This window comes from Crinia signifera, chromosome 2, assembly GCF_055691185.1.
Source record: "Crinia signifera chromosome 2, ASM5569118v1, whole genome shotgun sequence".
In the NCBI taxonomy this organism is placed as follows: domain Eukaryota; kingdom Metazoa; phylum Chordata; class Amphibia; order Anura; family Myobatrachidae; genus Crinia; species Crinia signifera.
The window spans coordinates 365,285,606-365,300,699 of NC_139218.1; the positions used below are offsets into that span (position 1 = coordinate 365,285,606).

General features: G+C 44.5%; 1 protein-coding gene across 7 annotated transcripts in view; it reads right to left on the reverse strand.

Moving 5' to 3' along the window:
* Positions 1-15,094, reverse strand: part of PARP4 (poly(ADP-ribose) polymerase family member 4) — a 186,215-nt gene that overhangs the window by 18,082 nt on the left and 153,039 nt on the right. For 6 of the 7 annotated variants that reach the window (XM_083169954.1, XM_083169953.1, XM_083169959.1 and 3 more), the window contains 4 exons: positions 14,870-14,908; positions 10,217-10,249; positions 6,656-6,694; positions 2,790-2,954 (listed from right to left, as the gene is read on the reverse strand). In XM_083169954.1, coding sequence (XP_083026080.1) covers positions 2,790-2,954; positions 6,656-6,694; positions 10,217-10,249; positions 14,870-14,908 — 276 coding nt within the window. The remainder of the gene's footprint in view (positions 1-2,789; positions 2,955-6,655; positions 6,695-10,216; positions 10,250-14,869; positions 14,909-15,094) is intronic. The other variant, XM_083169958.1, reaches the window with a different exon arrangement.

Genomic DNA, 15,094 nt, shown 5'->3' on the forward strand with positions numbered 1-15,094 from the left:
ATATATATATATATATATATATATATATATATATATATATATATATATATATATAATCAAATTAATCAGGACCTCCTGAAGATGGTCCTGGGGCAAAAGGGCTTGGTCAGCAGGCAAATGCAGTATGTCACAGTGTCCACAAATAACGCAATTTGCCACGCAAAGGGCACTGTGACATACAGCATTTGCCTGCCGAACAAGCCCTTTGCCCCGGACCATCTTCTGAAAGTCTAACATTAAGCTGCGATACTATATGAGCAGACCCCACGGACACGCCAACAGCGGGTATCCTCCAAACGGCTATTGTTCATCTGCCCCGCACTGACACGGGTTGAGAAAGCCGCTGCATTTATCCTACAGGCATTAACGAGAACCCCGGATACAGTACACATCCAGCGGTCAGACACAGGGATCAGAGTCCTGACCACACACCACTCCTCCGCTACTCCTTACTATAAGGACACTCATACCGCTCACTTACACTTTCTCATTCGGACATATCTTGTCGATCTCTCCTTTGGTGGCGGTTTTATTTTGCCTCTCCAGTTTCGGTTATTGTGACTACTGATGCAGGGTTTTGAACAGAGGGTGCTGCCATATTGCATCTTCGACATCAACGCCCCTAGTCGCAATTATATCCAGATCTGCAATTTACTGTGCGTGAGCTCACAGCTATTTTGTCTGACGAGCCAGGTCTATCTTGGCCAGCCAGTCAGTTTGTATTTGGTCAATCATCGATACAGCAATGGAGGAATTCCAGTATCTCTGAAGTGAGATAGTACTGGTACAGGCGAAATCCTCTTTGACCTTTGTGCTGGTATTATTAATGGTGTTCATATTAGCAGTGGGAAATAACAAGGATAACTTCTTTAAGCTTACTCATAGAAAATGTGGTTTCTCCTTCCAGGAATCTTCCAACATTTGGTAAGGGAAATTTCCAAAAGAAAATCTCATAGACTTCCAAAACAACTTCAAAGTTCAATGCGGTATCTCGGAACTCACTGTATTTCGCAGTGCCTGCCATGACAGAACTCTGGGTTCTCATCTAGTGTACCAGTTTTCACCAAACCCAATGTTGCTTCCAGCAAAAGAGCACAACAGAAGATTGTTTCCTAGTAGCTCCAGGTTAGCAATGCAGGTTGTGTTATGCCAACATTCTTCTGTTGCACAGGTGCTCACTGGCATCATCTTGTTTTTGTCCATATCAGCTACAATGTGGATGTTCCTTGGTTGGCTTTAACAACTTGGCTTCTAAAATGTAGCCAAAGAGTTGTTTACCTCTGTAGTCCGCACTGTGCTACAAACCAGGGGTGAAATGTAATAGGATGAGAGATTCAGAAAGTGAGAGATTTGGTAAGAAATCTCCAGTTTTTTTTAAAGTGGCAATCATTGACACAGCAAAATCACACTGGTTTTGCTGTGTCAATGATTGCCACTTTAAAAAAAACTGGAGATTTCTTACCAAATCTCTCACTTTCTGAATCTCTCATCCTATTACATTTCACCCCAGGAATCTAAATTCACCATGCAATTATCACTCTGCATAGTGCGCTGTAAACAGAATTTTATTCATTCATTCTAGTTCCACCCCTATTGTTGTTTTTTTTTGGTCTTCCTTTAGGGAGGGGGTTGGAAATTTTTACTAAACTATAGATTTCATCCCTGTAAATTTTCAATTTATTTCCGAAGGGGTTAGGCCCGTTGGAAGGGGTCCGTACCTTTTTACAGGCGTATTCCACTACAGTGCTTTTTCCTCCTCCTTTTCCTACTTCCTGAGACTGACATGATCTGGCTTCTGCAGATTTACTAGAAGACTTTGTCTGTCTATCGCATAGATTCTCTGCTTGTTATTTACAATGCACACTGCAACTACTTTCTGTACTCTTTTAAAGAAGAGCAAACACTATGGGAGTTGCGGGCGTTAAAGATACAGTTTAATTTAGGTGCCAGCTCCAGCCCCAACCTGCAACCCCTAGGTCCAGTGTTCCCCAGACTACCTCAGAGAAAAGGACTCATGGTAAGTGACTATGGGGTGAATGTATGAAGCTTGGAGAAGTGTTATCTATCCCCATAAAGAACGTTATAAGCAAGGTGATAATGGTTCAGCCAATCAGCTCTTACCTGTCAATTTACATATTGTAGCTGATTGGCTGAACCATTATCACCTTGCTCATAACGTTCTTTATGGGGATAGATAACACTTCTCCAAGCTTCATACATTCACCCCTAATAATCCTATTTCCTTTCCTTTCCATGTTTTATGCATGAAATGTCTGTTTGGATGAAATAAGTGTATGTTGAATATTTACATTATAGACGAGATGTACTAATCCTTGAAAAGTGATAAAACGGAGAGTGATAAACAACCAACCAATCAGCTCCCTTCTGTCATTTTTCAAAACCAGCCTGTGACATGGCAGGTAGGAGCTGATTGGCTGGCTGTTTATCACTCTCCATTTTATCACGTTTCAAGCTTAGTACATCTGGCCCTATATGAGAAGTCTCCATGACAATTTTATAACACAAGGGGGGAAATGTACTAATATGGGAGTTCTATTTTAGATGGGATGTTGCTATGGGGAATCAATCAGATTATATCTATTATCTTAAATAAATGGGAAGTGGATTCCAATTGGTTTCCCATAGCAACATCCCATGTGAAATAAAACTCCCATCTTTAAATTTCCCCAAAGTAGCAAGAAATATAATATACAGCAGCACATTGATAACCGCCTCTTATTTATACTCCCGGAACTGCACAAACAATGAGCACACAAAGATAAACCTACAGACAGTTCTCTGAGCCTCTCCGGGGCTGCTGAGCCATCTGCAGAAAAAGGGAAATCCAGAGTTTGAGCTCCTGCACCAACGTCTGGAGAAGCAAAGGAAGCAGAACCGGAACTGCCAAATCCTTCCGCTTCTTCTACATATCCCCCCTGCAAGTCCACTAAGAACTAGATACAGAAAACACAGGGTTACTTTCATTTGAAAGCATACACATTCCTAATTAATAATCCATTTTAAACGCTGCTGCTAGGCTGATCTTCCTAGCAAGACGCTCATCGTCTGCTGATCCGCTCTGCCAGTCCCTCCATTGGTTGCCTGTATTTTACCGTATTCAATATAAAACCCTTATGCTAACATATACAGCTATTAACCATACTGCACCAGCATATATCTCTACTTATCTCAAAATATCTCCCATCTCGACCACTCCGCTCTGCACATGATCTGTGTCTCTCTTGAGGACCTTATGGATCACTAGCTCCCATTTACTATAACAGGACTTTCATCGGGCTGCTCCCACCCTATGGAATGCCCTTCCACGCTCCCAATAATACTCTCCACTAGCCTCCAAACTTTCAAGCGTTCCCTGAAAACTCACCTCTTTAGGCAAGCCTATCATATTTACCACACGCATAACCCTCTGAGACACTTATGTATTATATAGCTTCCCTTCTGGACTTGTAACTTGGTGGGACTGCTATGCTATTACTGGTGCCTGTCCTTGTGTTTCCCTCCTATGTCCCTATAGACTGTAAGCTTGCAGCAGGGCCCTCCTATCTCCAAGTCTGTCTGTTGTTACCCAGTTTGTTTTATCTCCGTTTACAATTGTAAAGCGCAAAGGAATCTGCTGCGCTATATAAGAGACTGTTAATAAATAAAAATAAATACATTTTTTCTGCAGGAACCTACAATAATTACATGTGGATGTGCCCAAGTTATTTTCCATAGTGATGTGAAATACAATAGAAACACCTCTTTGGCACGCCAGTACTGTAATGGGGTGACTGATGCATGTTTGTGCACGGGACAGGCATCAAGTAATAGAAAAACAAAACTTTATTGCACTTTACAGTTGTTGTTGGAGATACAGTATAACCGTTTCTGGAGCAACTCCTGTTCTCCCAATGCCATGTAAATGTATTGTCACAATCCCCAATTCGCTGATTCCGACCACAACATGATCGGGATCGATGACTAGGGATTTTTAACATGCAGCATTTTCCAGATTTCCTAACAAATCGCTGATTATTGATGTCCACCGATTGCAGTTTTCATCACCAAAAGGCAGATCGGATCAGCACCCGCCTGATGTATGAGCCATACACCACAAATGTATGGCCCCATACAAAGGACATGTTATACAACTGCATAATGTGTCTTTATGGGGCCATACATCAGTGGTGTATCAGGGCAATTCCATGTACTCTTGACTCTTGCATTGCCATTTCTGACCCAAAAAATATTAGGACCAGGATTTTTAACATGTTGAATTTTGCTGATCACTGATCATCGATCTCCCCCAATCTGCACTATTTATACAGTTAATTGGCGCCCGGGGAATCGCCGGGCTGATGTATGGCCGTGTAGGCTTCCATTGCTATAGACGTTACAGGAGAAACGTAAACGCGCATATCACAAATATTTATTTTTCTTTTTACTAGTGTGTACACACGGTGCGATATGGCTTCCGATGGTGCCGATATAGTGAACATCGGAAGCCATATCGCATGCTGATTGTGTGCTTTTTTAGGGCTTGCGAGCCCGATGTGCTGCCGATGAGAGCTCCCGTGTGAGCGCAAATCGGCAGCCAAATAGAGAGGGCAGGCAAGACTATATAGTTCAGATCTGCACTATATAGTCTAAATTGTGCCCCTCCATGCATGCCGTGCGATGTGAGTCCCGATGCGATCTGATCGCATCGGGACTCGCATAGCACGGCATCTCGACCGTGTGTACACACCATACCACTGGCAGGAGGTAGGATCATTCCAACAGAACTATAATGTATGTGGTGAAACAAAACCGCACAACAGCGTATAACCGTTTAAAGAAATATTACAACGACCATAGGCAAAAAGCAAATTATAACTGACGTCCTATCAGAAGTGTGTAAGACTCGCCATTTACAATTCATGTGAAAGATGTAAGAGCTCATTCCATGAGTCTAAAACAGCGAGTGTGCAAGCAATTACGGAGCCTGCGACAGACCTAGTGAGTAAGATAGAACGCCATCCACAGTCAGAATGTGTTATGGTGTGCACACACGGGTACGGTATGCATGAGATTTTGACTATATAGTCAAAATCTCATTGTGATGGGTTTTTAACCCTTGCGATCCTTGCGCGCTCCCGTATCGCAAGCAGAAAGTCTTGGCTGCATTGACTATATAGTGCAGATCTGCACTATATAATCAAAGTTGTATGCAGATCGCATGCATGCTGTGCGATGCGATCTGATCGCGTTGGGATCGCATCGCACGGTACTCACATTGGTATTAACCATTCCGAACACACAATACCCGTTTTGCAGCACAAATATATTATAGATCACACTGGGTAGTACCCATCTCAACTCAACTCTGTTTGGGGGGAGACTGGGAGGTAAGGTGGGAGTAGATGTTTAATGGTCAGGGAGGGTATATATAGCTAACTATTGCTCCCCTCTATGAGGTGAAGTACCGCCACTAGAGGCCACACAACAAACCAAATTACTCCTTTGCGTGCTAAAAGATGTCATAACAAAAAAAGTGAAAGCAATTTTTGCAGGGACACTGATCTGTTTCAAATGTGCTGGATATGGAGAGAAGACAGAGATTGTAGGTAGGAGCAGATAGGGACTGGGGGTGGGGTGGAGAGTATATGGGCTCAAAACACACAGCTCAAAGCGATAGTAAAAACGGTCACAGCTCAAAGTGAAAGTACATTGCAGAAGCCATAACACAGGGATAAGCAAGAAGCAGGATAACACTGGCTCCACAGAAAGCAAGAGACAGTAGCCCCAGCAGGCAAAACGCAGATGGAACACAGGGACAGGATGTACACTCGGGTGCCTTCAGACACTTGCAGGGGTGCCTCAGGGTGGTCGTCCAAGAGTAATTCCAATTGGTCAGTATAATAAGAAAAACTATCGTTTGGGTCTTCCGATTATAAAAAATGTGTACAAATAGAAGCTAATCCTCTCCCTCACCTCATAATTTATTCATAAGGATGACATTTAAACACAATGTACTTTCTCAATAAAAACATTTTGGACTAGGGTTGCTGTGAATCAAATTCTGATACTCTAGTGTGCCGTGATTTAAAAAAGTTTGGGAACCACTGTACTAAAGAATAAATACTAAACAAATAATCTGGGTTTGGACCACATTTTTTGAATGTACTAAAACCCTCTTTGGTGGAGGCTCTGTTGCAGAGGGTTACCCCGGCTGCACCTACAGCATGTAGCTGGTATTACACCTTAGAGGACTATGGGCTACTTTCCACAGCGCTGGTTGAGGGATCTGACACAGATCCCTCCCAGCATGCCCCACAGTCGCCATCGTCAGTCTGCACAGGCGCAGAAGGACTCCTAGGTCACAGACCCGGAATAACATATGCTATTTGCATATGTTAGTGCGTTTGAAATTAGCAGTGTTGCTATGGGCAGCAGGATGTGCCGCCAGTGCCTGGTACATCCCGCCCAGTGAGAGGTGACAGGGCTCATGAAAACTTCATGTTTTCTTTGGTCTCAGCGTCCCTCAAATCCGGCACCTGGGGCATGCAACCAATTCCATAAAACATTATTATAGTAAATCACCTCCAGATCCAAAAGTAAAGATAGGACACAAACTTTAAGTTAACGTGACAACTAGACATGCAGACGGACCTACCTGCGATTCAGCAGCACGTAGAACATTCCTTTCACCTCTCTGAGAATAAAATAATGTCATATGAAACCAGTGATCAGAATACAGAATGGGGAATATCGCTCAATTCATGTTGGTAAATGACATTCTTTTTCTCAGTATGCTTTATTTATATCTCACACAGTATAGGATCAGAGCAAAACATGTCCAAAAAGTTATTTCCTACTATTAATTATTCTGTCAATATATTTATGCTTAATATATCGATGGGATGTAATCCTTAGCTCGCAAGACTGATTTATTTGTTGGTTACTATGTTATAGGTATTAGTAGTTAATTTGATTTAATGTAGAATTTGGTGCAACTACAGTATCAATTGTTCTTTCAAACACTATGGGGGGAGATATATTACCACTAAATATGATTTAACCCATTTAAACTCCCGGGGAGCCGCAGGCAGGGGGGCAGCAGAATTAAAAAATTCTATTCAAAAGACTGGTTGTCGCTGATTGGCTGAGAGAGCTCTGAGTCTCAGCCAATCAGCAGCTGGTCATTCTTTTGAATAGGACTTATGAATTCTCCCCGCTGCTCACCGGACCCTGCTTTTCGAACCCTGAACACCACACGCCGTAGCCCACCACACGGTATCGGATGCGATACATCGTGGGTGCTTAGCACCTGCACATAAGATTTCTTTTATGTGTACCCTGTCTGACCTCCGACTCGAATTTGCACTGGTCTGCGCATCGGGATGTCACACACTTGCAATTTGGGCCTATGTCACCCAATTTCTCGGGTAAAATCAGGGCCCAAATCACGTAGTGTATGGGGGCTTTAGTGTGCCCTGAGGGCAGATTTTGGGAATGTCTGGTATATGTTTTGGGGGTCTAGTCCCTCCTGTTTTTGGTTGGAATTGGCCAACATTTGTACAGTTATCAATGGCTCAAACTTTGAATATTAAGGCTGTAAGCTACTGTATCAATTTGCTTCTAACTGTTGAAGGATTCTTACCAGAAATTCAAATTTAGTTAATCCAGGCTGAAAAATTTATTTTTGCTGTGCAAACTTAGTCACTAGCAAATCAGATCTACATTAGAAATGCAGCTTTTGATAAATATGGCTTTGATGTTTTATTGCACAGAATGAGTTTTTGTTATTTAAAATCCACTTTCCATAATATAGGGGTTGGAGATTAATCCTTACTGCTTTCTATTTTGATTGGCCAACATACAGTTTGTGTAAAACAAATTACTCTGAATGACAAACTCTGAATATTGGTTGGTAATTCAGCATGGATCGCTAATTAGAGAATTGGCAAATCAAGCGATGGTTGAATGACTGCACATGCCCACCGTTCACATTCTGCATGTGTGAGGGGAAATAGCGACTGAAAATACATACAGATCGTAAACGCACTGGAGCCGCAGTTTGAGTTAACAGGAAGTCGGTGTTTGGGAGTGGTAACATGACGTTTTTTGGGTGTGTTTGAAAAAAAAAAAACAGGTGTGCCCAGGTGTATTCACAATACTCATTAGCAATCCATGCTGAATTAGGCCCATTTTCAGGTGATCGCACAATTGAGAGCACACTTCATTTTCATTTCTGTATCAGTGGAGGGAGGCCACGCCCCAAAAAAGGGGTACATTTGATTGGTTACTATGGGCAAAATCACTTCTATAAAGCCGTACTTTAGTGTATATACCCCCTAGTGTGGACTTTAGCAACTCCAAGATGTCAGATAACACACAGAATGGAGATAACTGTGCCATACAAACTACATTAGGAATCAATAACTTCAGTGTTTTAACCACTTGAGTGGTATGCCCGGAAATTTCTCGGGCTCAGCTGCGCTGCCGCAGCGGGCTGTCCCGGAAAAATGTGTGCGCCAGTGGTGTCCAGGTGTGCACCACTGGCGCATCACCTGTCTGGGCACACCCCAGTGGCCACTCTGATGTCCCCTCCCCTCCCATCAATCACCCTCACCTCCGAGCTCTGGCGATTGTACGCCGGAGCTCCCCTGCCCCCGCCGCCATTGATTGACAGGCGGCAGGCTCTGGGATGTTCGGGGCGGCTCGGGGGGAATCGGGAGAGTTCAGGCACAAGTCCTCCCGAGCCGCCGTGAAACATCCCCGAGCCTGCCGCCTGTCTGATGACTGACAGGCGGCTGGGGGCCGGGCAGCTACGGCGCGGGAGCGACGGCGTGGGAGCTCCGGCGTACTTACGCCGGAGCAAAGGTGAGGGAGGGGGATTGGCGGCTGCTTCTTCTTATGATCTGTGGTGGGTTTTGCTGGGGCAGGACAAATCTGCGGTTTGTCCTGCCCCAGCAAAGCCCACCAATCAAGGGGTTAAACCATTCTGTTGTCACCGCTGACCCCCACTGCCCACTAGCGCCACTTCTAGCACTACGCTACAATGCCGCCGTCTGCCCGTCCTCTTCTAGCACCCGATGTGCCATCTCAAGCTGGCATGCGACATTGGGTGCTGTAAGGGGTCACTTTTTGCACCACAAGATGCGATCAGGTTCAATGGACATCGCACTTCGATGTTGCATCGACTCCGATCGCATAAGTGTATGGGCAGCATTAATGAAAGACCTTACTATCTGCAAATTTTTTCTACTTCTTAATAAGCCTATTTTACAGATATGCAATGTGTTTGGTAGAGTGCGGCATTATGTCCACATTCATTAGGTCCATATGAGAATGTCAATATGTCGGCAGGTTTGTCCTGCCCCAGCAATACGCACTACAAAAGGGGCAGCCGCTGCCTTCTGCAGCCCCTGCTCCACTGGGGCTGCTGCTGTTGGTTTTGGCTATTTGCGGCCGCTTGGAGAAGTTAGGGGGTCTCTTGTTGGGCTCGGGAACGCTCGGGTTCTCAGCCATTTGCCTGTTCAGGCATTCCTGTGTTTGGCTATCTGAGCACACAAATGGCCGAGCGCGGCTGAACCTCCCCGAGTGGCGATGGGGAGGATCGCAACAGTGGCAGTGACGGGGAGTATTGGCAACAGAGGCAGTGACGGGGAGTATTGGCAACAGAGGCAGTGACAGAGAGTATTGGCAACAGAGGCGGTGACGGGGAGGATCGGCAACTGGGGGGGGGGGGGACAGGCCTTAAGACTAGTAAGAAAATAAAACAAACTTGCGCTTGGTACATCCCGCCCAGAGAGAGGTGGCACACCAAGGCAATAGCAGGGCTTAGTTGTCAGACACCACCTGAGAGCTTCCAGGATGGCGGACTTGCTAAGAAATAAGTTAGCCTTCATGCGCTACACAGTGGCAGCAGATTCTAGCCAACAGCAGTGGGACCAAGAGCAACAGCCAGCAGGTTACGTAGCAGGAAACGCATCCCCGCAGCAGCAGTAGTAGTCACTAGTTCTCCCCCACCCTGCTCCCTGCTAACAGCACCCAGAAGTGCCCACTAGCCAGAGCCAATGACAACTTCAGGATTTTTCTCTCAAATCTCGCACCTGGGGCATGCAACCAAGTCCATATAATAATATTATGGTAAATCACTTCCAGATCCAAAAGTAAAGATAGGATACAAATTTGTAGGAAAAGTGACAACCACACATGCAGACGGACCTACCTTTATTTCCAAACCATCTAGGTATTCACTATCCTGAAAATAAAATAATGAATATGAAACCAGTGATCAGAATACAGAATCGGGAATACTGCTCATTTCATGTTGGTAAATGACATTACATGTATTACCATGCCCCTTATCATACATTGTCACTCATCACACGAAGGCTATGTTAGTGCTGAGATGTATTACCATGCCCCTTATCCTGCATTGTCACTCATCACAGTAACGAAGGCTATGTTAGTGCTGAGATGTATTACCATGCCCCTTATCCTGCATTGTCACTCATCACACGAAGGCTATGTTAGTGCTGAGGTGTATTACCATGCCCCTTATCCTGCATTGTCACTCATCACACGAAGGCTATGTTAGTGCTGAGATGTATTACCATGCCCCTTATCCTGCATTGTCACTCATCACACGAAGGCTATGTTAGTGCTGAGATGTATTACCATGCCCCTTATCCTGCATTGTCACTCATCACACGAAGGCTATGTTAGTGCTGAGATGTATTACCATGCCCCTTATCCTGCATTGTCACTCATCACACGAAGGCTATGTTAGTGCTGAGATGTATTACCATGCCCCTTATCCTGCATTGTCACTCATCACACGAAGGCTATGTTAGTGGTGAGATGTATTACCATGCCCCTTATCCTGCATTGTCACTCATCACACGAAGGCTATGTTAGCGCTGAGATGTATTACCATGCCCCTTATCCTGCATTGTCACTCATCACACAAAGGCTATGTTAGTGCTGAGGTGTATTACCATGCCCCTTATCCTGCATTGTCACTCATCACACGAAGGCTATGTTAGTGTTGAGATGTATTACCATGCCCCTTATTCTGCATTGTCACTCATCACACGAAGGCTATGTTAGTGCTGAGATGTATTACCATGCCCCTTATCCTACATTGTCACTCATCACACGAAGGCTATGTTAGTGGTGAGATGTATTACCATGCCCCTTATTCTGCATTGTCACTCATCACACGAAGGCTATGTTAGTGGTGAGATGTATTACCATGCCCCTTATTCTGCATTGTCACTCATCACACGAAGGCTATGTTAGCGCTGAGATGTATTACCATGCCCCTTATCCTGCATTGTCACTCATCACACGAAGGCTATGTTAGTGGTGAGATGTATTACCATGCCCCTTATCCTGCATTGTCACTCATCACACGAAGGCTATGTTAGTGCTGAGATGTATTACCATGCCCCTTATCCTGCATTGTCACTCATCACACGAAGGCTTAGTTAGTGGTGAGATGTATTACCATGCCCCTTATCCTGCATTGTCACTCATCACACGAAGGCTACGTTAGTGGTGAGATGTATTACCATGCCCCTTATCCTGCATTGTCACTCATCACACGAAGGCTATGTTAGTGGTGAGATGTATTACCATGCCCCTTATTCTGCATTGTCACTCATCACACGAAGGCTATGTTAGTGCTGGGATGTATTACCATGCCCCTTATCCTGCATTGTCACTCATCACACGAAGGCTATGTTAGCGCTGAGATGTATTACCATGCCCCTTATTCTGCATTGTCACTCATCACACGAAGGCTATGTTAGCACTGAGATGTATTACCATGCCCCTTATCCTGTATTGTCACTAATCACAGTAACGAAGGCTATGTTAGCGCTGAGATGTATTACCATGCCCCTTGTCCTGCATTGTCACTCATCACACGAAGGCTATGTTAGTGCTGAGGTGTATTACCATGCCCCTTGTCCTGCATTGTCACTCATCACACGAAGGCTATGTTAGTGCTGAGGTGTATTACCATGCCCCTTATCCTGCATTGTCACTCATCACATGAAGGCTATGTTAGTGGTGAGATGTATTACCATGCCCCTTATTCTGCATTGTCACTCATCACACGAAGGCTATGTTAGTGGTGAGATGTATTACCATGCCCCTTATCCTGCATTGTCACTCATCACACGAAGGCTACGTTAGTGGTGAGATGTATTACCATGCCCCTTATCCTGCATTGTCACTCATCACACGAAGGCTACGTTAGTGGTGAGATGTATTACCATGCCCCTTATCCTGCATTGTCACTCATCACACGAAGGCTATGTTAGTGGTGAGATGTATTACCATGCCCCTTATTCTGCATTGTCACTCATCACACGAAGGCTATGTTAGTGCTGGGATGTATTACCATGCCCCTTATCCTGCATTGTCACTCATCACACGAAGGCTATATTAGTGCTGGGATGTATTACCATGCCCCTTATCCTGCATTGTCACTCATCACACGAAGGCTATGTTAGCGCTGAGATGTATTACCATGCCCCTTATCCTGTATTGTCACTCATCACAGTAACGAAGGCTATGTTAGCGCTGAGATGTATTACCATGCCCCTTGTCCTGCATTGTCACTCATCACACGAAGGCTATGTTAGCGCTGAGATGTATTACCATGCCCCTTATCCTGCATTGTCACTCATCACACGAAGGCTATGTTAGCGCTGAGATGTATTACCATGCCCCTTATCCTGCATTGTCACTCATCACACGAAGGCTATGTTAGCACTGAGATGTATTACCATGCCCCTTATTCTGCATTGTCACTCATCACACGAAGGCTATGTTAGTGCTGAGGTGTATTACCATGCCCCTTGTCCTGCATTGTCACTCATCACACGAAGGCTATGTTAGCGCTGAGATGTATTACCATGCCCCTTATCTTGTATTTAGGGAGGACAGTGGCAGGGAACATGGACGGAAGAGGACTGGAGCCCTGCTGCACGTGTGAGTGACACTGCACTGCAGTAATTCATTTTATGTTATAAAAATATTCAATAACTCAATTCACATTTTTTCAATCCCGAATCCCGGGATTACAAAAATGGCCCGGGATTGGCATCCCTACTTGTATTGTCACTCATCACAGTAGTGAAGGCTATCTAAGCACTGAGATGTATTACCAGGGGATGTTATGATGACTTTTACCTCAGACAACTTCTGTCCTTGCCTTATCAGGTCAGCCAAGTTCTGACGGTACTGGTCATGGTTGACACACTGTGCATGCACAAGATCTAGCAAAGACGCAAGAGCTCATTCCAGAATCTAACAGCGAGAGTGCAAGCAAGTACGGAGCCTGCAATAGAACTAGACCAGTGGTCTCCATCCTTTTTTGGGGCGTGAGCAACTCGAGACAAAATATACCACCTGAAGAGCTACTAAAATAAAAAATAAATCTGCATAATAATCGAAAAATGCCCTTTACACATTATGCCACACACTGTAATGCCCCTGACACATTGACCATTCCGAACACACAATACCCGTTTTGCAGCACAAATATATTATAGATCACACTGGGAAGTGCCCAACTCAACTCTGTTTGGGGGAGACTGGGAGGTAAGGTGGGAGTAGATGTTTATTGGTCAGGGAGGGTATATATAGCTAACTACTGCTCACCTCTATGAGGTGAAGTACCGCCACTAGAGGCCACGCAACAAACCAAATTACTCCTTTGCGTGCTAAAAGATGTCATAACAAAAAAGTGAAAGCAATTTTTGCAGGGACACTGATCTGTTTCAAATGTGCTGGATATGGAGAGAAGACAGAGATTGTAGGTAGGAGCAGATAGGGACTGGGGGTGGGGTGGAGAGTATATGGACTCAAAACACACAGCTCAAAGCGATAGTAAAAACTGTCACAGCTCAAAGTGAAAGTACATTGCAGAAGCCATAACACAGGGATAAGCAAGAAGCAGGATAACACTGGCTCTACAGAAAGCAAGAGACAGCAGCCCCAGCAGGCAGGACGCAGATGGAACACAGGGACAGCATGTACACTCGGGTGCCTTCAGACACTTGCAGGGGTGCCTCAGGGTGGTCGTCCAAGAGTAATTCCAATTGGTCAGTATAATAAGAAAAACTATCGTTTGGGGCTTCCGATTATAAAAAATGTGTACAAATAGAAGCTAATCCTCTCCCTCACCTCATAATTTATTCATAAGGATGACATTTAAACATAATGTACTTTCTCAATAAAAACATTTTGGACTAGGGTTGCTGTGAATCAAATTCTGATACTCTAGGGTGCCGTGATTTAAAAAAGTTTGGGAACCACTGTATTAAAGAATAAATACTAAACAAATAATCTGGGTTTGGACCACATTTTTTGAATGTACTAAAACCCTCTTTGGTGGAGCTCTGTTGCAGAGGGTTACCCCGGCTGCACCTACAGCATGTAAGCTGGTATTACACCTTAGAGGACTATGGGCTACTTTCCACAGCGCTGGTTGAGGGATCTGACACAGATCCCTCCCAGCATGCCCCACAGTCGCCATCGTCAGTCTGCACAGGCGCAGAAGGACTCCTAGGTCACAGACCCGGAATAACATATGCTATTTGCATATGTTAGTGCGTATGAAATTAGTGTTGCTATGGGCAGCAGGATGTGCCGCCAGTGCCTGGTACATCCCGCCCAGTGAGAGGTGACAGGGCTCATGAAAACTTCATGTTTTCTTTGGTCTCAGCGTCCCTCAAATCCGGCACCTGGGGCATGCAACCAATTCCATAAAACATTATTATAGTAAATCACCTCCAGATCCAAAAGTAAAGATAGGACACAAACTTTAAGTTAACGTGACAACTAGACATGCAGACGGACCTACCTGCGATTCAGCAGCACGTAGAACATTCCTTTCACCTCTCTGAGAATAAAATAATGTCATATGAAACCAGTGATCAGAATACAGAATGGGGAATATCGCTCAATTCATGTTGGTAAATGACATTCTTTTTCTCAGTATGCTTTATTTATATCTCACACAGTATAGGATCAGAGCAAAACATGTCCAAAAAGTTATTTCCTACTATTAATTATTCTGTCAATATAT